Here is a 25,019-nt window from a genome sequence, read left to right as displayed (position 1 = left end):
CCTAGTATCTCCTAAGGGTCTAGTATCTCTAGATATCCTGTCTTAGCGAGATACTATGTTACGTGATCTTCGCCCCGNGTTGATTATTACCTTCTAACGTGGACGTCCCTAGGCCTTCAGCCATCTCGTCATTTGTCAAGGAGAGAATCCTTCTTGTTACTCGTAACAAGACGGCCATAGTAGCCATGCTACACTAGAGTTTAATTAGTACTGCACAGAGAACAAGATTATCACCCTCTACATGCCAGCCCATACCTCCCACCTCCTCTAGCCACTTAATATAGGCTGCTTCTCCCCCCTCAAGCGAGCGTACGGTCACGAGATCCAGGAGCTCGCTCGCCAAGGCGTCTACCATATTAACAAGATAGACTTCCTTACGATCTATATACGGATCTGGCCGACGGTATTCACGCAGTAGAATATTTAGGTAGATTTCTAGGCGATAGGGCTTATCCCTCCTTATCCTAATCGTGTCTTATCGTTGCTTATAGTCGTCTGTACGCCGTCTCTACTAGAGATAATAGTAGATAATAACGTCGCATGGATAGCAGAGATACCGCGTACTATAGCTTAGCTTTAGCAGTAGGCTTAGTATATATAGGACCTGCTTCGTCGCTAATCACAGAGCCTAATAAGCTAGGCTATCCGCTAGCTTATTAAAGGTTATTAGCTTACTATAAACTTAGCGACTATACTCGTAGAGGAGAATAGAAAGCTTCGTACGGCTAATTAGCGCTAGCAACGTAGAAGAGACTAGCGGCATTAATATATAGCTTATAAAGAAGTGCTATAGGCTTAGCAAGGCCAACAGCTCGCTGTAGAGGTAGAAAGGGTGGTCGTGGAGGTAGAACAAGCTTAGGCTACTCAGGGACGTCAGCGCGCACCACCAACGTGTTCAAAGTGCCATATTTAAGGACACACGCGAACTTAATGTAGACAGTAATAGACTAGCTATCTATAAAATTCTATAACATTATCTTATGTTGTTGTGGAGCTATCGTGCGGAGTGTCGAGTAAGGTTTGGTAGGGTGGCCGGATGACTGGTGTGGCCGGATGACCGGTGGAACACGTTATATCAGTCGCTGACGAAGAGCCAAACTCTTAGGCAACCCAGACTGAAAAACGTGTACAATCCAGTCATAGGGTAGAGTCATGTTCTGAAAGTACGGATTTGTAATGCATCTCGCGCTTGGACCGGAATCTAATACCGAACAGCGAAGATAACTTAAGCATACGGACAAAATCACTGGTGCAACGTCCAAAGTCGCACGTACATACATATAACTGAAAACCCGAGCTTCCGAAAATGCCATTCTATACACGTCCGAAAATGCTCGCATTCGACCCCATCCCGCAAACAAGCCAGGCGCGTCTTGACGCATCGCTCCCGGACGCGCCACTCGACATAGCAACGCTGCTAGCCCACCCGCCAACACCAACGTCCGAAAAGCCCAAAACAGTCCTCTACCTAGCCTACGGCTCCAACCTCTGCAACGAAACCTTCCGCGGCGCACGCGGTATCCGGCCCCTCTCACAAGTCAACGTTGTAGTCCCCTCGCTCCGCCTAACCTTCGACCTACCCGGAGTCCCCTACAAAGAGCCGTGCTTCGCAAACACCGCGCGGCGCATACCCTCCGCACAGGAACACCACAAAGATGCGTGGCACAAGGGGCTCGTCGGTGTGGTATACGAAGTCACGCTGTCAGACTATGCGCACATAATCGCTACAGAAGGTGGCGGGAGCGCCTACGCGGATATACTAGTTGATTGCCATGTTTTGGATAAAGGGAAGGATACGGTGCCCACAACGCCGACGTCGAAGCCGTTTAAAGCGCACACGCTGTTTGCGTCGCAGGAAGATAACGAGCGTATTGTGAGACCGGATCCTAGCTATGCGCAGCCGTCGGCGCGGTATCTCAAGCTGATACGTGATGGGGCGCTCGAGTGCGAGTTGCCGGGGGAGTATCGGGAGTATCTACATGGGATACGGCCGTTTAGGATTACGCGCAAGAAACAAGCAGTAGGCCAGGCGCTGTTTTTGAGTATTTGGATGCCGTTTGTGTTGTTTGTATTTGCACTGGGGAAGAAGTTTTCAGATGAGAAGGGGCGCGCGCCCGCATGGCTGGCGAAGCTGACTGCGATGGTATTTTCGGGCATGTGGACAAGCTATGATGCGGTTTTCAAGCCTGTGTTTGGGGAGGGAGAAAGGACGGTTGGGGATGAGGCGTTGGGAGCGATGGATCAGAGTATATGGGAAGCTCTTTCTACACGGCAAGATGCAGAGAAGGAAGGCTTGCTGGAAGAGTCGGTACATACCATGTACACGGCTCAGATGGCTGTGCAAAGGCCCTCGCGGGGGGATGATGTGGAATCGTGTTGAAACTGCTCTCCTGGTACGAGAAGCTCTTGGGAGATTACATTTCAGGACATGGAAATTAAACAGGATAGAAGCAACAATGCGAGCCGCCTGGTAAAACTATGAGCAAGCATGCTAAGCATTGATTGATAATGATATGGTATGTGATGTAGACACTATGACACATTCAGAGGCAGACAGGGCATGCGACAGGCTCATTGACCTGTAGTTATTTGTGGAGATGGCTCAGTGTATGTTCACCAGGAGTACCATAGTTATCTGTATGTATACTTGGAATCATCTTCAGCACCAGGCTGGATACCTCAGCATGCCCCGCTCGTCTTGTGAAGACACTTAGAAAATCCATTGTACAGTCACACCGGATGTCGACGCTTGCCCTTTTCTTATTCTCCAAACAACTATCACTTATTCTCCCCAGTTTTACTGTTACACCATCATTATCATTCATCTTGTTTTTTTTTGGCATTCCACCAACCTCTCACGATTTCCGGCTTTGATATTGCAGTTTGATCATCAAGCTACAGACCGTTGATATATCACATTTGTGTACTTCTGTAAAGTATATCTACATCACCGCACCGGAGACTTGCAGTTTCCTCACAACATTTTCCAACACATTATACCTCAATTCCTATCTTCTCATACTCTTCGGCAGAAACTATGCTTCGTAAAAGCACATCGCATCATTCCGTCTGGGATGATCCATCACCATCGCGAAATTACTGCTGCTGCGAGTGTAATCGTCCAATGCGGCTCCTGTCGATTGTCGATGCTACACTGAAGTTACTTCGCGTTCGCGCAAAGCACTACAAGCCTCTGGTTGTCTGTAGTTGTGCGTGCCATGCCCAAATTGACGCACGGAGACGATCAGTGTAGGCTGCTGTGGCTGATCTCGAAAACTGCTTGTTGGAAAACGACGAGAAATACAAATTTCTGGGCGATTGGGACAACGGAGGATGACAAAATACTACATAAGTAGTTCCCTGTGGTCATTTTGTGTAGATAAAATTGTTTTGTATGCTTTTCCGTGTTACAAAGGCAATCAATGAAGTTTTCTCTTTGCATACTATGCTCTTTCTATACCCTTATGTTTCCCCCCTTTTCTCTCTTCGTGCATACATCCGCAAATTATTTAATCGAGTTGAAATGTTGTTTTTCATATAAGTGGGGCTCACGCACGATGAATTGAGTTGCACATAGTAGCAGTGAAGACGCAACATTGTACGTTTGCGTCACTCACTAGGCCACTCACGATCACTACATTGTCAAAAAACCTCCTTCACTGAAAACTGTTCTCGACACTCATCTCCCTATATATATCCAACCATACTACTACATAGATGTACTGTATCTCAATCAATAGCAGCACATAGAAGTACTCTCAGTGGCCACTGGAAGCAACAGACTGGCCTTCTTGGATCTACAGCCGCACAAGAAACCATGGATCCCTCACAAATCCCCAGTATCAACTCCGACAGCCCACCACGTTCGAGTCAAGAAACGATGCGCCCCAAAAGGAGAGGATTCCACCAAAAGAAGGAAGAGCGCCAGAACCCCGTAGCGGACTTGAGGAACATGTCTTCGAGTGCCCCAGGCGCTTCTCCCCCGACTAAGGATGAGGAGAACTTACAAAATCAAGAACCAACCGCTGGAAGCTCCGAGTATGAGAGGTATGCTGGCTTGATGCATCCGTTCGATATGATGGAGGGAAGTTTCAAGTACGCTAGACTGCCGCTGACGCAGAGAATTCCTGGCAGTGTCGCACGCGGGCGTGTTATTGCGGCAAGTCGACTGCGAAATCTCAAGATACAGCAACTACCTTTTCGAGGACGCTCCAAATACACAGAGACTTCAGCAGAGTTGGTTCCAGGCCCACCAACAAACACAATTCCTTTTGTCGAAGAAGAGGACGAAGATGATGAAGATGACGAGCCGTCCAGCCCTATCGGCAAGTGGCGCTGTTGCAAATGCGGCAGCAGCCACGATGTCTACAGCGTTGCACATGGCCAGCATCCTGTCAGGGTCCTGACCTGCAACTGCATGCACGGATCCTGCTCCAAGTGTACACTGGAAGGTTTGATCAAACAATTCGTACCCATGATGGAGCCAGAAGTCGTGCACCTCTCTGAGGACGTAAACAAAGCCGTACGATTCGGCGTCTTCTGCGATGGCTGCGGTCAATCCTGGCGCGCCCAAAAGGTCCATGACGATACGAACAAGGTGGCAGCAGTGAAAGCAGCCTTGACAAAGATAACCGCGATCCCCAAACGCCTCAACAAGCGTGATCCGCACCCTCTCAAGAACATGCGGGCCTCAAGGTCAATGGATCATCTCCTTCACCCTTGCACTGCTTGCGCGCCAATGGCGACCTCAAAGTCCGTCCTCAACCTCCGCGCGCTCTCCAACGAGATGCAGAAAGAACATGGCGAGCAAGCAGAGCTGGTATCTGTGCGGTTCACAGGTATCAAGTGTGACTGTGGTATGATCACCGATTCCAACTCGCTTTGCTTCCAGATTGTGGATCCGCCTAGAGATTTTTACAGAGTCCAGTTTATGAAGCAGATGGCTGGACGTCGAGTATCTGGCTTTGGTACTACGCCAGAGGACAAGGTGAGGGGGCATGGAACGCCGATTCTGGTCTTGAGAGGCTATATTCGCCACCCTAATCCGCTCATGAGTAGCCCTGTGGCGTAGTGTGGCGTTTGTTGCAAGTAGGTCCGAAGAAAGGTGGATCTGGAGTTCTGGCTTTATTGTGCATTGCGCCGGATGATAGGGGTTGTCGGATGATTGGGACTAGGCAAGCCGTCTAGTACTTGTCTTCCTCTTGAACTACACCGGTCTGGAGCAGTCGCCCAAGTATTTGGCGGCGATATTCGTCAAGGATACTGTAGGCATCAATGAATAAAGGAAAAAAAAAGCCCAATGACTGCCTGTCGGCTGAATTGAATTTCCGTGACTCTTTACCCCAGATGATGTTCCATGAGCACGATAGCACTGCCCCAGGCGACCCACTTCGCGAACACAGTGTTCGCATGTCTGCCATTCCGAGACTTTATTGAATCAACATGGTCCTTATGACCTTATCAGGTATTTGTTAGTTCATCAAAGGAATTGCCGCCTCATTGTGTAGCTGAGACTGTTTCAGCGCTGATTGTGCATATGTGCTTCGACTCAGGCATCAGCCGTCATCTCGCTGTCGTGATGTTACCTTCAGGCACAGCCAGGGCATCAGCATCCCCATGCTTGTAATTTTATAGCACCTGCCTATTATGGGTGTAAACTAGGGCGCTAGACACATGGGGTCTCCGAAAGCTAAATGGTCATGCAGACGCTTTAAACGCTGGCTCAGGCACCAGGAGAGGCAGTGCAAGGCGTGACGCCTGGAAAACGTGGGCGCGTAAATCACATCAGCAGCCGTCATCTAGATAAAACGGTGAATCACCGTGCGCCATTGTTAACAACGCACTTCATCACTTCGACATCAAAAAGTTTCACATTCCAAACACTCACCTACAAACATTTGTCTATATAGTCATTGTCTAGTTTGCCCGTTGTGTACTCAAACCAATGTCACTAGCCAAGTATGGTCCCGTGCCCCACCAAGATCCTAGTACAATAACCTTAGACACCCCGACTTACATTCACAAACTCAGACTCCAACTTGCACGACAAACCCCATCTTGCACCATATTACCTCGAGCAGCCACTTCTCCAGCACACCCGGAAGTACCATTTGCTATAAGAAGAATAGTACACCAGTTTAGCCACAACCTATCCGCCAAGGATCCATCTCCTACAACACCAACACCAACCATGGTCTTTGGAAAACCCATCATGGACAAAATGCGCGGCAAAAAGCCCGAACCAGAAAACAAAGTTCCACAAGGCGTAGACATCGACCAAGACGTCGAAGACGTCAAAAACCAACTTCCACCCTTACCCTCACCTCGACCCACCCCCCACAAAGACTTCCTCCACTGCGTGCCCCCCAACGCACCTACCTATCGTAAATTCAGCGTCTTCACCGCAGGCAGCATAGAAATGGGTAGCGCCGTCCAGTGGCAAAAGCACATGGTCACCATGCTCTCCCACCTCCCCATCACAGTCTGCAACCCGCGCCGCGGCCACTGGAACCCACACATTACACCGCAGGCCCGCGACAAGGACTTCAAAGAGCAGGTCGAGTGGGAGCTCAGCGCGCTGGAGCAGGTCGATGTGATTTGCTTCTTCTTCGACGTCACGACGAAAAGTCCCGTGTCGCTGCTTGAACTGGGGCTGTGGGCTGGGTCTGGCAAGGTGGTTGTGTGCTGTGGAGACGGGTACTGGAAGGGTGGAAATGTGGAGCTGACGTGTGAGCGGTACGATATTCCGTTTGTCAAGTCGTTTGCTGAGCTGGTGCCTGCGGTGGAGAAGATGCTGGTAGAGAAGGGTATGGCGATTGATGCCAAGGGGGATTTGGTGGGGGAGAACGTGCACGTTGAGAAGGAGAAGCCGAAGAAGAAGGCGCAGCTTGAGGCTGAGAAGGAGGACTTGCAGAAGCGGATTGATGCGCTTCAGGCACAGCTGGCTGAGTCGAAGCTGTGATTTTTTTTTCATGGGGGGATTTTCCTTGGTTTTCATTTCTTTAACTTGCTTCTCGTTGCATTCACGGTACGAGGCAATTGGGCGGCGGGCTATTTGAGCGCGTCTTATTCAAGGCGATCATGGGTGGCTTTTTCCAATTCACGTCTAGTCTATACCCCTGCATGTAGCATTCCTCTCAGTTAGACGTCGTGTCAATATTTCCAAGTCACTCTTTTCCCACTTTAAGAAAAATGCATCTGGGATTGAATTTGCCATGTAGCAAATCTACCTGAGTTTGACCTGCAGCACCCCCTTCCAAGCGTGCAGCGCGCTGTCAACGTATTCCAATGCATATGCTTCCACATCCGAATCGCTGAGAATCGATTTCAGTATTTCGCCTGTCTCGCCCCACCGTACCTGTGCCTTGATTGCAGCTACACCCTTCTTTTCGATTAGGTTGATGTAGCTATGGACCACATCGCGTATCGCATCATAGCACAACTTTGTTTCCGTCTCTATTTCGCTAACCCAGTTCTTTGGTAGCTTGGATTTGAGTGGGTGCGTGCTCTTAGGACTGAGTACCTTCTCGCGGAGTAGATCGTCCGTTCTGATAAGTGCGCGGAGAATCTCCAGCTTGGTGTAGCACGAAATGAGCATGTTTTCGTGAAACATCGTGGGCTCATCATCAAGCTTCAAATTGGTATTATTAGGCATGCGCAGCTTCTCCATCGCTAGACGCATTGCGTGAAGCTCTTCTGACAGCTCTGTGAGAACACCAGGGAGCAGCTTCGGATCTGCTTGTCCGGCCATGGTCACAACAATTGTATTAATGCCAAGCCATGATTTTTCAGCTCTTGATTCCGCTGGGGTGTTGTTCGTTTCGACTTGATGGCCTTCTTTGGGGGTAGCAATTTCATCTACCCACAAGCCTACGTCTTCCCACGTTTGCGTCTCCTTGTATAGCACTCTGCTGCTGGCCTCCCAGATCGAATAGCTTTCTATGAGCCATGGTAGATTGGGAACTACGTTGGGCATGACATATGGCAACGGACCAGAAGATTGCGTATCGTCAAAGTCGGGGAAGACACATCTGTCCACATTGTCGACGATGTTCTGGAAACCTGTATTTTTTTAGCAGAGAACAGTTCATTGAGCTACTGTACTTACTTTGCCGGTCTAGAACAGGTAGCTGATCAACTGGTTCCCCCTTTAGTCGCGCTATGCGACGGCGCTCCAGATTGCATATATGTTTTGTTGAACTTGATTTGAGTTTCCCCCTCAGAGACAATAGACCGATAGCTTGATCCCATGGGATTGTTTTGAGATCAGGGTATATCGTGTCATCCGTCTTGGACTCCATTCTCTCCATGGTACCAATGGCTTTCCCGAGTTCTTCTTCTGCTGAGAAGCCTTGGTAGCCTTTGGCACCAAACGGATGTGTTATCGAGAGGCGAGACAAGACGTATGGAGAAATAGTATGAACCAACATCTCCTTGCATTTGGTGTAGCTGTACATCTGGAAAGCCGACTTTCCAAGACCTAGGTTCAGGTGTATCCTGGCAGCGAGTAATGCGCGCGGCCGGTCTTGCTTTTCTTTGTCGCAAGCGACTAGGTGGCGTGCAAGCATTGCAGCTTGTAAGAGGAGCCGAGAGTTCGGCGTATTCTCAAAAGGGTGTTGAGATTCTTCGTAGCGCATAACGACATAATGCATTCGTAGGAGGGAATAAACCGCAAGGAATCCTCCCGAGGAGCTGGGCTCGTAGAAGCCCGACGATTTACACACCGTTTTAAGGATGTACTTCAGAACATTAAATATGTCGCCTTGCCAGCCTTTCTCCGCCACTGGCGATGTGATTAGATGGGTAATTTTCATGATGTTCTCTGAGTGTATGTTGCACTGTTCTTGCGTATATTTATTCCCCTACCGTGCGGTTAGTAAGATATAAGCTTGGCTCTCTAAACATTTTGTCCTGCGAAGAAGTAATAAGGTACAGCCCAGAGGCTTTCGAGTGTCCCGAGAAACAGAAGAATCAGAAAACATACCGTTGTCGAACTTATCACAGTATTCAAGCTTTGGAAAAAGTGCGATTTACCTCCGGGACCATGGTTGTTGTGCAATGTTTCCAAAAATGGGCGGATGTCTGTGAAACAGCTGGTAAGCGTCGAGTGATTCTTCCAATATGCCAGGCAGTCGCCTGCCATTGGAACTCCGACGAAATGACGAAGCTTCATGTACGTCAAACTCATCGCACGATCGTTGGTTCGTAGTTCTGTTCCAAAAGCACGGTGTAGGACATCATTAACAGTGCGGATAGCCCTAGAAGATCAAATAAGTTGGTGCAGAGATAGTACAAAGAAAACTTACTCGTTTTTGGGCAGATTTATTCGGAGTGCTGCTAGCCAATCTGTCCATAAATCCACATTCCAAGCACAGAGTTCCCACAGCGCCTTGGAGTCTGGATTCTCGGTTATTTGCGATATCGCGTTCTCAATCCTAGCCCGTGATTCACTCTCAACAAGCGACCAGTGCTTGCTCTCCCTTGAGAGTCTGATTCTCATGATCTGTAAGTCGGCTTGGTGCGTCGTCATGAGATCCTTCAAGGTAGCAGGTGGGTTGTTCCAGAGCTCTATGAGCTCATCACATTTACGTTGTCGTGCGAAAATCTCACCCATGAAGCGTAGATCCCGGATGTCTTTACACGCAATCGGCTCGTCCTAGAACAGATTAGTATGTTGCGATTCATTATAGCGAGGGTTACTAACTGGAGACGCTTCGTATGATTGTTTCAGTAGCCTACGTGCTAGCTCGAACTGTACCTTGGACTTGAGGCTAGCGCCGGGTATCTGGAGTTGTTGCTCGGCTGCAAGTTGCGTTGCGAGTATTTGTATGAAGTGGGTATGCTTCTTCATTGATGCAGACGCGGAGGTGTCTTTGAGCTCCTTGCTGTATTGAACGACAGCCTAGAGGCTGTTTGTTAGCAATTCATGATGATCAACCGAGAAGTGCTGTCATACAAAGCGAAAATCTTCCCAGCATTGTTCGTGCCATGCAACCTTGCCAAGCGCGGACCATAACTCTTGCCGTTCCTGAGGGCTCAGTGTTTTTGAAGCGCTAAGCCAAACCTTGGAGTTCTCATTGCCGAGTCCACTCATACAAGTGTTGGTAGCATTGCTTCTTCGCATCGCCTCGGCAGATAGTCTGTAGAGATATGCTAGCAGCCGGATATCGTAGGGTCCGGGCTGCTGCCATGCCTGCTGTACTTGGAGAAGCACATTCTTTGGATCTTGGGTGAGTTGCAGTGAGATGTCCGCTTTCCAAGCCTAGCAAAAGTTTAGTTGTTAATGACGCTGTTGCATTGATGAATTTGCTTACCAACAAAAATGGATTCTTGGGGCTTTTCTTCAACGACTTTTGAACAAACGAATCTGCAAACTTGGCTTTTGGGTAGTCACGCTGCGCCTTACACAATTTATCCCAGCTGTTGCACGCCATGATGCCGTCTACCGAAAGCGCAAGCGGGTAGCACCAAAGCGACTGTAATGTTGGTTAGTGATGTCGAGGCTAGCAATCAAGTGTTTAGTGCAATGGTTGTATGTGCGCTGGTGGTATATTAACGGAAAAAGACGAAAGCGGACATTGGGTCGGCAGCCGCAGGCGAGTCTCGGCTCCACAACGCTCCGTCTACTTACAGGCCCACGAGCATCCTCAGTTGTGTGCCGCACCTACTTCTCTCCGCCATCGCTATGGCCTCGCCCAAATTGCATGACAGTAGCAAGGCTTGGGAATCATCTACTAAAAGTACGTTGCACAACAATATCCTGCACAACGAATAGTATGTGATGTATAGGACTTTATTATAATATGGCTGCAATCCCTGTGAATGCAGTTGCTTGCCCTGTACTATGAGGCAGCTGCGAATAGCCCATAGTCTTGGCGCATCGGTCATTGGTCAAGGTTCGTGCAAGAAAGGTAGTAGTGGCACTCTTGTTTATAGATTTGCACAGTTGCTTATGACCAGTGATCGAACCAGAGTGTACCATATAAACTATGCAGTATATTACAACCAGCTGCAGTGAATATTCTCCACTATCTTCTTATAAGAGAGGAATCTTGAACAAAGCATTGTGATAGCAACAGCGTATCCCTCGCAGAATACAATAGAAATGCATGCCAAGACCTATACACGTGATATAGTCTCAGCGGGCAGAAATGCAAAAAAAAAGATGCAAAAGAAGACAAAACATACGACAGCGGGGATTCGCTAGATAGGTGTGTGGCTGTGAGATGTGCTAGGGTAGGGAAGGCACCAAAGCAGTACCAATGAAGAAACGGGAAGGCGCCAAAGTAGTATCTGTAAGGAGGGTAAGTTAAGACGCCGAAGCAGCGCCTAAAAAAAGAAAGAAGGTGTTGACAGAAAGAGAAGTAAGAGAAACAAATTTAGTACGTAGACTTGGGTTGAATACCCAAGGAAGCTCACGTGACGTGATGCTATCGACATCCCAAGCATAGCTCATCATTCCGCACACGGGTGGAAAACAGTCTTTTCATGCTAGACAGTAGACTAACGACATTAGCGAATTCTTTCCGTGCGTAGTGATAGATTCATAAAGGTGCGAGCGCAGAGTTAGCATCTCGCAATTATGCAGAAGAGGGATAGAACGTCCGTGCATCATAACATACATACATTACTCGTACATTCATACACCGCAAACGAGGCTAGGCCTTTAGAAAGTAGGTCTCGTTCTCTCGCCCTTCCAAAATCCCATGACTTCTCCGGTCTCCCCAACCCACTCCCTGACACCAGTGACAACGGCTTTCGCCATGCCTGCATTTGTCCCACTCCTCGCCCGTCTCTTTCCCTGTATTCCACTCACTCCAACACCCGACCCGCTTCCATACGAATCCGGCGCTTTTCCTGGGTTGATATAACTGCTTCCATCGCCAGTCGCATACTCGGAGCCCATCGAGGGCAAAACGTTCTCGCCAGCCGACAGGGAAACGAAGAGCGCAAAGGGGACGAGCCAGACGCATAGTCCAAAGTAGGCAGCGATCTCCGTAAACGTAGGAATATTCGTGTCGCGTGTATAAGGATATGAAGAGTAGGAGTTGGCAGGCGGAGCACTAAAGTGACGGAACCAAAGGTAATGATTTGCAATGACGAGCGCTAGAGTCGGTCAGTTTCATGTCTAATGCAGTCCCTTATACGGGGCGTCGCATACCGCAGGACAACAAGAATAGCGGGTCGGTGAGCTTGACGACAGGGAAGCGCCTAAGGTTCTGGGCGTATATGCCATGCGACACAACGCTCAACAGACTTAGCCCGACGGGGAACTTGTCGACAACAAGTAGGAGAAACTGAACGCCAACAACTCCATAGATGAGGCGGTATAGAAGTTTCTTTGCCAATACGGTATGCTCTTCCACAAGCTCGGAAAGGTAGTAGAGGCCAGAAGCTACATTGAATCATTAGCTCTCATACTCGTCCGTAGCGCCACCAATCGGCTTTTGACGGAGAAATCAAGTACCTATTGCCAGTGTCAAGAAGGCAAACCCTAGTATGAGGCCAACATATCCAAGCAACGGTAATATCCACATGGTAAAAGGCGGCCTTTGGAAAAGTATCTGGAGTAATTGAAAAGATCGGGAAGTAAGGCAGCCGCACGATGAGGTCAGTCCAAAGGTGGCATCAAGGCTAGCGGAGAAAGCCGAGGATCCGCGCCGAAGTGTGGGGGTTGACCACCAAAAAGTTGTCGAACTCTTGGCTTTTGCATTCCGCGATAAACTCACGATTCCCACCCCTCTGTGGCTCTGCGCAGTCTTGTGTAACCGTCGCATAGCCCGGAAAGTACCGAAACTGTAAAATTAATCGCTTGCCGAAGGTTTTCTCTGAGCCAGAAAAATCCTCAACCATGTCGCGCCCCGAAGATATTCTGTACGCTTTCCCACGCAAAAGCTCAGCCCGTGCGACGCACAATTAACAGAACTCTTGTAGACCGCCCGACCTCTTCTACAATGACATCGAATCGCGCAAGTATACGACTTCGTCGCGAATCCAGAAGATTCAATCCACAATGACCCACCGCGCCCTGTCCCTCCTCGCGCTATCTTCGCCTTCAATGATTCTCGACGTCGGTTGTGGCTCTGGTCTCTCGGGCGAAATTCTGTCGCAAACGGCCGAGCAAGGAACACCAGGAGGTCCCCATGTATGGATCGGCTACGATATCAGCGCGTCAATGTTGGGCGTGGCGCTGGAGAAGGAAGTCGAGGGCGATTTGCTGCTGGCAGATGCGGGGCAGGGTGTGCCCTTCCGGCCGGGAACCTTCGATGCAGCAATCAGCATCAGTGCAGTACAGTGGCTATGTAACGCTGAGACGAGTGAGGAGAGCCCCACAGGCAGACTATCCAGATTCTTCAATCAGCTGTACGCTTCTTTGAAGAGGGGTGGCAGAGCAGTCTGCCAGTTCTATCCCAAGAACGATACTCAGAAGAAAATGGTGGCCCAAGCGGCCATCAAAGCGGGCTTTGGCGCGGGTCTGTTGGAGGACGACATGGGCACCAAGAGCGCAAAAACATATCTCGTGCTGACAGTCGGTGGAGGAGCCACCGACGGCGACATCACGGGTGTAGTGAGGGGTATGGAGGGTGTTGATGTCGAAGATGCACGAAGAAAAGCAAAGGGCATGAAGAGGGGTGAAGAGAGAAAGGGCAGCAAGGCCTACATTATGAAGAAAAAGGAAAAGATGGAAAAGCAAGGCAAAGTGGTCAAGTCTTCGTCCAAGTATACGGGCAGAAAGAGGAGAATCCAATTCTAGATACCCACGACATCACGAGGTCATGCATAGCACGGAGTTTAGGGTCTGAGTTTTTTTCAGCATTTCGTTCACAAGGGTATAAGAATGGTCAATTCAATCGTGTAGCATGCTATATACCACCTACAAGTACATCTCTATGCACATTTCAGCTTGCAGTTGTACAGGTCCCATCGCGTCTAGTCGTCAATGAAATATGTTTCTTCTGTAACCAATGACATTGCCAGCGTCAAGCCAACATAAGCCGAGGTCTAGATATGACTGTATCATCGCGCTAGCTTAAAGCTTAGCAAAAACCGAGGATGTGATGATCAATTTAAGCCTTCTCCATCTGGTTCAGGACGGCGCGAGTGAACTCGTGGGTGGTGGTGTTGCCACCCATATCCCTTGTGCGGGCGGTACTGATAATTGTCAGTTTCAATACTCTTGTTGTGCTTTGTTCAGATAACTCACCCGTCAGCAATGACCTTGTAGACGGACTGCGAGATGCGGTTGGCGTGATCATCAAGACCAATGTGGCGCAGCATCATGGCGGCAGACAGGATCAAAGCAGTAGGGTTGGCCTGATCCTTGCCCTTGATGTCGAGACCGACGTGACGGCAACCGGGCTCGAAGACGGCGACGTTGCGGCCCATGTTGCAGCCAGGGACGATACCGGGGCCACCAACAAGACCAGCACCAATGTTGGAAAGGATACCTCCGTACAAGTTCGGCATCACCATAACATCGAATTGTTGTGGCCTTGAGACGCACTGCATGGAGGCGTTGTCAACAATCATGTCGTTGGTCTCGAGAGTGGGGTAGTCCTCGCCGACCCTCTTGACGGTGTTGCGGAACAGACCATCGGCAAGCTTCATGATGTTGGCTTTGTGGATGCAGGTGACCTTCTTGCGGTTGTTGGCAAGGGCAAAGGCAAAGGCGAACTTGGCGATGCGCTCAGACTTCTCGCGGGTGATGATCTTGAGCGACTCGACGACGCCCGAGACAGACTGGTGCTCGAGACCAGAGTACTCGCCCTCGGTGTTCTCACGGATGATGCAGAAGTCGATGTCCTTGTGGCGCGTCTCGTAGCCAGGAATGTTCTTGAGGAGAACAATGGAAGCATAGATGTCGAGCTCCTGGCGGAGAGCGACGTTGAAGGAACGGTGGCCGGAGCGCTCGACGGGAGTGTGGAGGATACCCTTGAGACCAAGCTTGTTGCGCTTGAGCGATGCAATCGACTCGCGGAGGAGCTCCTCGGAGTGGACGTTGCCAGAATCGACACCAGAGACGTCGACCTGCTCCCATTCGATGGGCACGTTGTCCGCCTTGAAGATCTCCTTGACCGACTCGGAGACCTCAGCACCGATACCATCACCTGCGCATGTTCAATATCACGTCTTTTTTTGCTAGTTTCATGTGCGGCTATCGCGCGTACCAGGGATCAAGGTGACGGTGTATTTGCCGCCGAACTTGGTGGGCTTGAAGATGTCCTGGCCGACCGTGGCCATTGCTGTCACTGCGTCAGAATCTCCATGCTGGCTGTCTGCTAGGCGGGTGCTTCATACATCGAGTAGCCATGGCGGGCGCCCATCGTGAGGCAGGCTTCGCGCCCCGCAGGAGCGTCTATACAAGCGCATTAGTACTGACGTCGCCTTGCACCCAAAAAATACCCAATTGGGCGTGTAGGGCTGGGTTCGTACCTGCGCTGTTCGTTGCGGGGTCCTCGACAGCATGGTGAAGTTGCGGCGTAGGGCTGGTGGTGAGGGATTTGAGGTAGAGAGAAACAGGCTGGAGCTGCCGCTCGCCGAAAAAGCATCCCGAACCGAAGGAAGAAACCGCGCTTGGCGAATGACCGCATCCGTTCAAACCCGCGGCTCGCTGTCTCAAATATCTCCGGCCCTGCCTCTCCTTGCTCTCCAATTGCTGCTCGAGTCTTTTGCGATTCTTTTTCGTCATGGATCAAGTTGCAGCACCGCATTTGCTGCTCTGGCTGCTCGAGTCTCTTCGTCACCCACTTTTGGGCGCGCAAACCTGCTCGCATGTGATAGCGTAGTACAGTCTTCGCCTCACACGCAACCATGTCCATTCATGCCAGAGTACAGCCGATAATTATATCGACTCTGTATCAAACTCAAAATGTTCCAGGTTCCCGCTGTTAGGTTTTTGCAGCGAACTTCAATTTCTTACAGTAATCAATTACCCACATGTTTCTTCTCGTCTCTATTACCATTGCAACACTCTTATTGTGCAGAAACTACCGTCCAAGCCGAGAGTATAAGATGAAGAGTTTCGCGTATAGTATACAATTATCTAATTTCATGAGATTCAAGCGCATCTAGTAGATCTCTTCGATGTCAGTTCCTCGTCCATCGAGCTGTCTACAAGATGGCACAGGTGAAGGTGACGACACTCGTATTCTCTATAGTAAGACTCGTGGCTCGATACTATCTGCACCTGTTCACTGTGACATGACCCCACTTGGAGACTATTGCCTTTACCTAGCTGTCCACTTACTTCTAGCTGTTTTCTGCTTCATCACTACCAATCTCTATCTTACCTTTGACCCTACGTTTTGACACGCTCATCTCATGACCCACTGACAACGACAATACACACCCTATCTACGATGAAGGTCACGGAGGAGGGTTCTGATCGAAGTGCAGAGATGCGTGTTTGCATCGAAGGCCACGCCGATCCTCTGCCTGAATATGGAGAATACGTTGATCCGGTTGACCATGCAGTATGTTCTTATATCCCTTTGGAAGAGGGACAAAAGCCAAAGTTCAGTGGAAAATTCAACGGAACTGTAAGTCTCTTGTCCTGTGTTCATCTGTATTCCCTTCTCACAACTAAGCAGACACTAGACATCGTGTGCGACGCCTTCATGGACGGAATACTCCGCAAACACTACTCCTATGGTGCCAGGGCTGTACGATTCCAAAAGGGTAAAAAGATCGAGATTGACAAGTTTCTTTTCAAGACAGAGGATGGAGTTATTGATTCCCCGATGGTTGTGTCTACTCTGGACATGCCCACGACTCAATCCGATTCGCCAGAGACCATTGGCACTATGGAGCTCCGACTCTACTGCACGCGTAGAATGAGCGTCTCCCATGAAGTCAAGGGTACTAAGCATTATTACATCGATTACGATCAGAAGCCGGCCAATGAGGACAATGACACGTCCAACAGTGAAGACAGCGAGACGTCCGACAACGAGAACAACCAGAAGCCCGACAACTCCAAGAAGGGCAGTGAGAAGACCAATCAGATCGTAAACTATAGGCGTATTGCACCCACATCCCTACTCGACATAGAGAGAGATTCCGCTCCTATCAGCGAACAAGCAGTAGCCAGTCACCACAACAAGATGGTTTCATCACGCCCAGGAGAAAGGCCTTGGGCTATATTCCGGTTTCATTACCGCAATAAAGGTATCTATGGGTACTTATCATTTAAGAGAACTGTTACTAAGAACATGCTATAGAAGCTCTCGAAAAGTCTGGTATGGCGCTGGTATACGACCCCAAGAAACCAACCAGTGCTCGGGTTCTGTCTTTTCTGGAGCCTGTGCCTCCGCTTATTGCAGAAACAAAGGGTCAGCCTCGCACTCCAGCTGCAAGTGAAGAACCCTCTTCAAAGGTGAGAGAGACTTTACTCCCGGAGGTGACATCGGAGCGCTAGAAAGCGAGGTCCATTTTACTAACATCTAATGATAGACATCCACTGCTACAAAGACCAAGCTGGAGTCGCTAGCAGATCCGGCAGTAACAACAATGACCTCGGTCGCCGAAAGTATCATCTCTACTATCAGTGAGCCTGGGACCAAACGTCCCTCCGAGACTATCAACGAGACACTTCCTGAGTCAAAACGTCCAAAGGTCCTCCCACCACCGCCTTCCTTGGCAACCAACTCTCTCAAAAGCCAACTTGCCGAACGCCGCAAGAAGCTTGCAGAGTTGCACAAGAACCACCGTCAGGAAGCTGAGACCTTGGCTACTATCCAGAGGAAGATAGAGCCCTACGAACAGCGTATGATGGAGGAGCTGGAGTGCATCAACCAAGCGATAACGGAGGAGGAGACGGCACTCGAAGAAGTGGTAGAGCGTCGCAGCCACTTTGAGAAGGTCCTCCAAGAGTTTGAAGATGGCCAAGATGATGCCTAGAACTCTTCTTGTGGTAGGGGAAAGCAAGGATATCTTGATTGGGCATGGAATATCACAGGGAGCCTCTGGAATTTGGGCAAGGAAATGAATCACCGGGCTAACATCTCAAGCAGTATCATGATAGGGAATGGGCGGTGGATTTTCTTACGGGTCTGGGCGTTCAGGGCTATTGAGGCCATTTCACATTCTTGGGATTGATGACTAGCTCGAGATACATTGAAGCAAACCGATAGTTTGGAAGCTACCCTCAATCCCGATAAAAAGCAAGCAAGGAATTGGTGAAATCAGGACATTGATCAAGTCATATACCCACTATAGTTCAATTTGGAACGGAAAACAATTTTAAGGAGCTTTCAAAAGACAACACAGTGTCTCTGCGCACTCATTGATCGGGTGCCCGTTCTCTGGACACTCTCATGTTGGCCTTGATACGTTCCAGCAGCTCTGCAGTCGTCGCTAAGGGTGAGGGATGTAGATTTCGCTACAACATTGTTAGCCAGAGTCTAGTTACTCGCTGAATGCAACCTTGAAGCAAAGCGATGTTTTGGGACAATAGCAGCGTTCTCTAAAACAAGCGGCAAGTACTTACATGCTGAAGCCAGGTAACGCATTGGTCATGTGTCCATGTTTCTGGGTCTACGGTTTAAGTTAGTCCAACTCTTTGCCAGATCCATGCATCTCTTCCGCATTGATGACGTACCGCCAGTAGGATCTTGACTGGGAAAGATATCTTGGCCCCAGATACTCCATGCTGCAACACCTGCGACTATAGCGGCGAATGCAAAGAACGGTCCCTGTAACAGTTTTAGCATGCAACAAGATTGATGCAGTGAAGGCCCACTATGTATAGTAGACGCCAGGATAGCCATTCGTAACTCACACGTTGTTGCACTGCGCGGTCGATGGGAGTGGGCATGTTGGAGGTTGGCAGTAATGCTAGTTTTCTGAGAGAACTGCTCCACACTTCACTGCAATTTGATAAGGTAATAGAGCAGGAGAGTTGCAAGCCTTAGGTAGGAATCTGGTAGTAGGCAGCACCATTGATCCTCGCTTCACATGTGTCAAACGCCACACTCGTCGTCAGCCCACCAAGCCCGATGCAGCAACGCTTGCGACCAGCCCCTTGGTAGCCCGTGCGTCCAAGCGAATTTCTCTCCACAACAACCAACGCAATTTGCTTGGTCGACCTCCCGAACTTCACGATCCGAACCCAACGACTCGTCGACACATTACCGTCAAGATGCCTTCCGAAGTTTCCGACATTAAGCAGTTCATCGAGATCTGCAGGCGCAAGGATGCCAAGTGTACGTCTACCAATTTCGATATGGGAGTGGTCTGCGGTCGCAAGAAGAGGAGGGAGTTCGCATGACGATTGAATACAACAGCGACTACGGGAGGGAAATTCCTGTGGATAGGCTACTTTATGTGAAAGAACTAGACTGACAGAACTGTAGCCGCCTGCATAAAGAAGAACAAGAAGGTCAACAACATCAAGTTCAAGGTCCGATGCTCAACCAACCTGTACACCCTTGTCCTTAAGGACACCGACAAGGCCGAGAAGCTCAAGCAGAGTCTGCCCCCGGGTACGCACCACCCAGAGAAATTATGCTCTCGTCTAGGCTACTCATCTAACACGCACCAGGTCTTACCATCTCCGACGTTGGCAAGAAGAACCCCAAGGGCAAGCGCACCGCATAAACGGATCGAAAGGCATGAGGAACTCAGGACGGAAGTGTGCAAGGACATCAATGCACGATGCGCACGAAGCATGAAGGCATGGGCGGACGGCGTCACAACGGATAAACCTTGTTCAATGACACTAAGGAACCCTTCACATTGGGTTACCACCAGGAATGAAAAATGTCAAAATCGTTCTAAAGCACCACAAACATGGCTTGATACAATTATGGTGGTTCATGTGGTCATCATTGCTGGACATTTAGCCGTGGAGCATATAGCTTCATGGGTGCTAACACCATAACCGCTTCGACTTCCTCTATTTTTGCTTTGCATTGAGTATGCATGAATCCGTTCGGGCGTATCGCACATTGTTAATATCCTAGCCGCCCATACAGAGTCTCCTTGAAGTCTATCAGCGTATCAAAGACGTAGTCATCACAATGGATCAAAACCGTCAGATTTACGCTGGTAGGGTGCACCAACCAGAAGTCTTGATATACGCTATTGTTACAGTATTATGTCTCGCTGTATCCGAATATCAACACAGGTATATGGTAGAATACGGGGTAATCACAAATGAAGCCGAGGACGGATGAGGTAAGATATAGGAGAGAGGTACCTACTGTATCTTTGGGATGGCTGTCTCATATAATCGATTTTTCCAATGGCAGTTGCTGATTTCATACCCGACTACGTGTTCCTTAGACGGCCCTACCACTGACATGAACTCGTTGCACAAGGCTCAGTGGTAAGGTGGAGCATTCCCGCTCAGCTCCACATCGGTACTGAGCTGCAGGGGACCCCTGTCATGCCAAGCTGTCCGCATTCGAGATGCGCAGTGAACACCTGGCGAGCCAGGGACCTCGTACATAAGACAATAGCTCTCGAATGCATTGAGGGGCTGGAGCAAGATGGTTGAACTGTCAAATTCACAAGAGTGAATTGAATTCGCTCAGATACCTATTGTTACCGCCAAAAGACACGTTGCGCCGCCCAATGAACTCGACACGCGATCCATTCAACCTCCGCAGCAAAGTAACCTTCAAGACACCCTCTGCCTTTAGCATCCTCCAGAACGCCGCCAACAAGACCGCCTCGCAAGCCGTGCAATCGGGCAAGCAGGCAGTTCAGGCCACGAAACAGGCAATTCAGGACTCCGACATGTCCTTCGCCATCCCGCGCAACGTACCCAATTTCGAGAGCGCGCAACGCAAGTTTGAAGATAATGTGTGGAATAAGCTTCCGGGGAACGAAAAGGGCTTGCCAATGTACAAAGACAAGCCTTCAGGAAAAGTTTACGGATATGGTGGTCCGAGAGGAAGGAGGGGTTTTGTGAGGAGCAAGAGGGGAATGGGGTTAATAGCGCTGGTGGTACTGGGGCTCTTCTACTGGTTCGGATGGTCGAGTGGAGGTACAAGCGTCAGTGTAGCAGAAGATGAGAAGGACAGAGGGAAGAGCCTGGCGTCCAAGATTGGTGGAAGCGCTACAGGAACGAAGAGCAAAATCGACTGGGAGAAGCGGAGACAAGCAGTCAAGGATGCCTTCTTATTGAGTTGGAACGCATACGAGGAACACGGTTGGGGCTATGACGAGTACCACCCAGTTTCAAAGAAGGGACGATACATGGCTGAACCCAATGGCCTAGGTTGGATCATCGTGGACGCGCTCGACACACTCATGATCATGAATCTGACCCAGGAATACAATCACGCCCGCGAATGGATATCCACGACTTTAGACTATGACAAGAAGCAGGATGTCAACACTTTTGAAACGACGATTCGCATGCTTGGTGGTCTGCTGTCGGCACATTATCTACAAGACTTACTCCCTGGAATGAAGCCTTCGAATGCAAATGACGAGGACCTCTTCCTAGAGAAGGCAACGGATCTTGCTGATCGCCTAATGGGCGCATACGATTCACCTTCAGGTGTACCTTGGGCTAGTGTCATTCTCAAGGATTCCAAGGGTGAAGCCTCACATGCCGATGGAGGTGCGTCTTCTACAGCCGAGGCAACAACTCTCCAACTCGAAATGAAGTACCTCGCTTTCCTGACTGGCGAATCACAATACTGGACTTCAGCAGAGAAGGTCATGCAAGTCGTTGACAACCTCGGTGCCAAAGACGGTCTGCTTCCCATCTTCATCTACGCAGACAGAGGCACGTTCCGCGGCAGCGAGATCCGATGGGGCAGCCGTGGAGACAGTTACTACGAGTACCTCCCTAAGCAGTACCTACAGACGCAAAAACACGAACCAGTGTACCAAGAAATGTGGAAGGAGTCTCTCAAAGGCGCAAAGAAGCACCTCCTCACCTACACAAAGCATAGCCACTTCACCGTCCTAGCAGAGCGCCCCAACGGCATAGAAGGAAACCTGCACCCCAAAATGGACCATCTCGTCTGCTTCCTCCCAGGCACCATCGCCCTCGCTGTCACCGAGGGCGCCACCCTCGCCGAAGCCCGCAAGCTGCCCACATGGGGCAAGCAACAAGAAGAAGACATAACCCTCGCCCGCGAACTCACAAAAACCTGCATGGGCATGTATAAAGTCACCGCCACAGGCCTTGCCCCTGAAATCGCCCACTTCGTCCTCGACGACCCTCCCAAAATGTACCGCACCGAGATCCTCGCCTCAAAATCTGAGCTCGATACTAGCGTCGCTGACGGCGAGGCCTGGAAGAGCGACTTTGATATTAAACCCGCGGATACGCATAACCTGCAGCGTCCCGAAACCGTCGAGTCGCTACTGTACATGTGGCGCATCACGGGCGATGAAATATATCGCGAGTGGGGCTGGGAAATGTTCGAAAGCTTCGTCAAGCACACGATTGTGCCTGAGAATGGCGGATTTTCCAGTGTGGGAGATGTGACCAAAGTGCCGCCCCCGACAAGAGATAATATGGAGAGTTTTTGGTTGGTAAGTTTTATATCCCCCTCTCCCCCTCCCTTTTTTCTTTTCATGTCTCTTTTTTCTTTGTGAGATAAAGGATAAAGACTAACGTAAAGAATAGGCCGAAACGCTGAAATACATGTATCTCCTCTTCTCACCCAATGACCTCTTGCCGCTCGATCAAATCGTATTCAACACAGAAGCTCATCCTTTTCCCCGCTTCGATCCGAGCAAGAAGCGGTTCAAGACGGGTTGGACGCGTATACCGAGGGATGAACAGGGGAATCTCAAGCCCCAGAAGGCGGATGAGAAGAAGACTTCGTAAGAGTGGATATCGAAACGCTATTGTTTTTTTTGTTTTTTCTGCTTGGGTGCCGACTTTGATGTGTGCATTCAGTGGGCGTTCTGGGTTGTAGCATTTACACGACACGTATATATGAGTGCCTGTTGACCTGCAGATTCTTTGGTCCTGTACTTTTACGTATCAATTCAATTCGAACCCATATTCATGATTCACTGTGTTGAATAGAGAGGTGGTGTCGCCTGTAAAATTGAAACAAGATGCCTTCTATTTCATGTACTATGAACATGTATATAGATGTGGTGTAAACCTACCATGAACGCCTGTACTGACACTCCTCCTCCACACATATTGCCATATCATGCGTAAACTCATAAATCGTGACTCATATCTTTGTTTTTTAAAATACGCACCGACCAACTTATGGTGCTAAATATTCTTGCTAACAGGGTTGAAGCTGTAACAAGTTTGATATATGGGGCTGTTTCCCGGTAAACTACTAGGACGTGTCCTAGCCAGTATAGTGTCAACAGGATATGGATATAGATAGCGGTATGATAAATGTCGTGGGTGCGGTGTTTTTCGATAAAACTGAGGTCCCTCCTAACGTTCCTGCGATTGCGATTGCGATTGCGATTGTTCTTCACCAATGCGTGGTGGGCTCTTGGAGTTTGCAGACGGGTTCCTAAAGGGCGAGTGACTACCCCTGTGCAATCAAAATATTAGCCTCTCGGTTTCAATACTCCTTGTGTCTTGTTAAGACTTACGAGCGTCTCCGCTTCCCCTCATCTCTCCTCTCTTCAATTACTTTGAGCATCGTCTTTCGCCCATCCTTGGCGTTGATATGGGCGTCCCGCATACTCATGCTTACTTTGGTGCTCGCATCCGCTCTAAGCAGCCTCTTCAGCAACAAGTGACGCATGAGAACACAGACAAAAACTCCGCAATCGCTTCCATTCTCCTGCTGGGGACTGTCTCCCATGGGTATAAATCTCAGCCTCTTTCCAAGCAATTGCTCAAGTTTCATTGTCGTACTCCGTGCCTCGCGTTCGTTTGCCTGGCTCATCGAGTCGTAGTGGAAGGAAACACCGTCAATGATTGACACCAGCAGCAGAGACCAATGGGACCCGCCTTCTGCCTGCGTGACATCCACGTTGTCGTTTATGGGTAGGAAGACATGTGTTATGTGGCTGAAATTCGGCAGGGCTTCCTTGAGGGCGAGGGGCTCTGCGGCTTGCATGAGCATGTAGGACATGGAAGGGCGCAGGAGGACGATGGAGGCTTTGGGGTAGTGGATAAGCTCTTCGCGTTCGAGGTATTCCTGCCAAAAGGCAATTGCCTACGCGGGATTTAGTCACAGCGGCTGTTTGGACAGTAGAAGTGTATGCACACATTGTCGGTGAGCCAGTCATTGGTCTTGATACTATCAAGATCCGCTCGTGTCACTACGCCCGTCAGTATTGTTGCTGGCTTGGTCGTTCTATGCACAAGTCAAGGAACAGATGACGCACACACCCCTCACGTCGTAGTCTGTAAATGTTCAGTCAGTCGTCGCTCTCTGTGACATTGTGGTGACCATGACTCACATGAAAGATAGGCCTCGTCTGGGCTGGGATCTCCCAAACGCCGCCTCGCCTTGTCTTTGATTCTTGAGAAGGAGCCGTGCATGTTGGCACGCACTGCCACCGTGGTTTATAGAGGAGGTGTGGTGTGGTGCGGTACGGTGTGGTGCGATTGCGGTGGGTACCTTTTGCAAGGCTGCAGGCGACAGGGACGATATTATAACAACAGGCCAGGCCTCTGGGAAATACGGTAGGTGGAAATGCCAGATGCCTGTCTCGCTGGGGCCAAGGCCGACCAAAAGATGCCGAAACCTTCATGCGGGCAGTATGCAGGGATGACGTATGCGCCTGGCCAGATCCGCTGGGTGGGGCATCCCTGCTTGCCGCGGGAGATTTTTTATTGTAAACTCTGCAATATAAGTAAATATATGTACCCCTTTTTAACCACTAGGACAGTATTTAAGGCGTTTGCGGTGTGAGTTGACATGATAATCATGCTCACACACGATAAGCTGCCTTGGTCCTGTAAATCATATGTAGCCCATTTATCTATTCATGCAGGATATAGTGGAACAAGATGGCTAGAGTTGGGCATACCTACAGACGTGCTTTGTTGTGCATCGATTCTTTATCTACATGTACATTCGTGATTGCCGTTTTCTCCAGGAAAGCTGGCAAGAAATTGC

At 49.6% G+C, this 25,019-nt stretch overlaps 12 protein-coding genes across 12 annotated transcripts; 7 read left to right on the top strand and 5 right to left on the bottom strand.

The window, feature by feature from the left end:
• Positions 1–1,330: 1,330 nt before the first annotated feature.
• Positions 1,331–2,380, top strand: COCMIDRAFT_104780 (uncharacterized protein; the record flags this gene model as incomplete). Its single annotated transcript, XM_007693352.1, has 1 exon — positions 1,331–2,380. The coding sequence occupies one exon, from the start codon at positions 1,331–1,333 to the stop codon at positions 2,378–2,380; it is 1,050 nt and encodes a 349-aa protein (XP_007691542.1).
• A 1,437-nt stretch (positions 2,381–3,817) lies between these two features.
• Positions 3,818–5,071, top strand: COCMIDRAFT_8416 (uncharacterized protein; the record flags this gene model as incomplete). The annotated part of the gene is made up of 1 exon (XM_007693330.1): positions 3,818–5,071. The coding sequence occupies one exon, from the start codon at positions 3,818–3,820 to the stop codon at positions 5,069–5,071; it is 1,254 nt and encodes a 417-aa protein (XP_007691520.1).
• A 1,149-nt stretch (positions 5,072–6,220) lies between these two features.
• Positions 6,221–6,961, top strand: COCMIDRAFT_39947 (uncharacterized protein; the record flags this gene model as incomplete). The annotated part of the gene is made up of 1 exon (XM_007693335.1): positions 6,221–6,961. One exon carries the CDS (start codon positions 6,221–6,223, stop codon positions 6,959–6,961), a length of 741 nt encoding a protein of 246 aa, XP_007691525.1.
• Positions 6,962–7,225: 264 nt separating this feature from the next.
• Positions 7,226–10,433, bottom strand: COCMIDRAFT_104795 (uncharacterized protein; the record flags this gene model as incomplete). Its single annotated transcript, XM_007693351.1, has 7 exons — positions 7,226–8,061; positions 8,108–8,861; positions 8,984–9,257; positions 9,306–9,655; positions 9,704–9,901; positions 9,956–10,261; positions 10,314–10,433. 7 exons carry the CDS (start codon positions 10,431–10,433, stop codon positions 7,226–7,228), a joined length of 2,838 nt encoding a protein of 945 aa, XP_007691541.1.
• Positions 10,434–11,665: 1,232 nt separating this feature from the next.
• Positions 11,666–12,536, bottom strand: COCMIDRAFT_104779 (uncharacterized protein; the record flags this gene model as incomplete). The annotated part of the gene is made up of 3 exons (XM_007693350.1): positions 11,666–12,105; positions 12,161–12,394; positions 12,467–12,536. 3 exons carry the CDS (start codon positions 12,534–12,536, stop codon positions 11,666–11,668), a joined length of 744 nt encoding a protein of 247 aa, XP_007691540.1.
• A 314-nt stretch (positions 12,537–12,850) lies between these two features.
• On the top strand, positions 12,851–13,753 carry COCMIDRAFT_104825 (uncharacterized protein; the record flags this gene model as incomplete). The annotated part of the gene is made up of 2 exons (XM_007693349.1): positions 12,851–12,873; positions 12,934–13,753. The coding sequence occupies 2 exons, from the start codon at positions 12,851–12,853 to the stop codon at positions 13,751–13,753; spliced, it is 843 nt and encodes a 280-aa protein (XP_007691539.1).
• A 313-nt stretch (positions 13,754–14,066) lies between these two features.
• On the bottom strand, positions 14,067–15,465 carry COCMIDRAFT_104835 (uncharacterized protein; the record flags this gene model as incomplete). The annotated part of the gene is made up of 5 exons (XM_007693348.1): positions 14,067–14,151; positions 14,204–15,107; positions 15,168–15,242; positions 15,298–15,355; positions 15,433–15,465. 5 exons carry the CDS (start codon positions 15,463–15,465, stop codon positions 14,067–14,069), a joined length of 1,155 nt encoding a protein of 384 aa, XP_007691538.1.
• Positions 15,466–16,358: 893 nt separating this feature from the next.
• Positions 16,359–17,898, top strand: COCMIDRAFT_104827 (uncharacterized protein; the record flags this gene model as incomplete). Its single annotated transcript, XM_007693347.1, has 5 exons — positions 16,359–16,538; positions 16,590–17,166; positions 17,220–17,248; positions 17,322–17,374; positions 17,547–17,898. 5 exons carry the CDS (start codon positions 16,359–16,361, stop codon positions 17,896–17,898), a joined length of 1,191 nt encoding a protein of 396 aa, XP_007691537.1.
• A 382-nt stretch (positions 17,899–18,280) lies between these two features.
• On the bottom strand, positions 18,281–18,814 carry COCMIDRAFT_104794 (uncharacterized protein; the record flags this gene model as incomplete). The annotated part of the gene is made up of 4 exons (XM_007693346.1): positions 18,281–18,379; positions 18,488–18,534; positions 18,599–18,692; positions 18,779–18,814. The coding sequence occupies 4 exons, from the start codon at positions 18,812–18,814 to the stop codon at positions 18,281–18,283; spliced, it is 276 nt and encodes a 91-aa protein (XP_007691536.1).
• A 324-nt stretch (positions 18,815–19,138) lies between these two features.
• Positions 19,139–19,596, top strand: COCMIDRAFT_8409 (uncharacterized protein; the record flags this gene model as incomplete). The annotated part of the gene is made up of 3 exons (XM_007693329.1): positions 19,139–19,202; positions 19,353–19,481; positions 19,541–19,596. The coding sequence occupies 3 exons, from the start codon at positions 19,139–19,141 to the stop codon at positions 19,594–19,596; spliced, it is 249 nt and encodes an 82-aa protein (XP_007691519.1).
• Positions 19,597–20,574: 978 nt separating this feature from the next.
• On the top strand, positions 20,575–22,795 carry COCMIDRAFT_8408 (glycoside hydrolase family 47 protein; the record flags this gene model as incomplete). The annotated part of the gene is made up of 2 exons (XM_007693328.1): positions 20,575–22,497; positions 22,592–22,795. The coding sequence occupies 2 exons, from the start codon at positions 20,575–20,577 to the stop codon at positions 22,793–22,795; spliced, it is 2,127 nt and encodes a 708-aa protein (XP_007691518.1).
• A 579-nt stretch (positions 22,796–23,374) lies between these two features.
• COCMIDRAFT_104813 (uncharacterized protein) lies at positions 23,375–24,439 on the bottom strand (the record flags this gene model as incomplete). Its single annotated transcript, XM_007693345.1, has 5 exons — positions 23,375–23,477; positions 23,539–24,110; positions 24,164–24,216; positions 24,287–24,301; positions 24,358–24,439. The coding sequence occupies 5 exons, from the start codon at positions 24,437–24,439 to the stop codon at positions 23,375–23,377; spliced, it is 825 nt and encodes a 274-aa protein (XP_007691535.1).
• Positions 24,440–25,019: the final 580 nt, after the last annotated feature.

The sequence above is a fragment of the Bipolaris oryzae genome (genome assembly GCF_000523455.1).
Source record: "Bipolaris oryzae ATCC 44560 unplaced genomic scaffold scaffold_161, whole genome shotgun sequence".
Classification (NCBI taxonomy): domain Eukaryota; kingdom Fungi; phylum Ascomycota; class Dothideomycetes; order Pleosporales; family Pleosporaceae; genus Bipolaris; species Bipolaris oryzae.
This window is presented reverse-complemented; position numbering and strand designations above follow the sequence as displayed.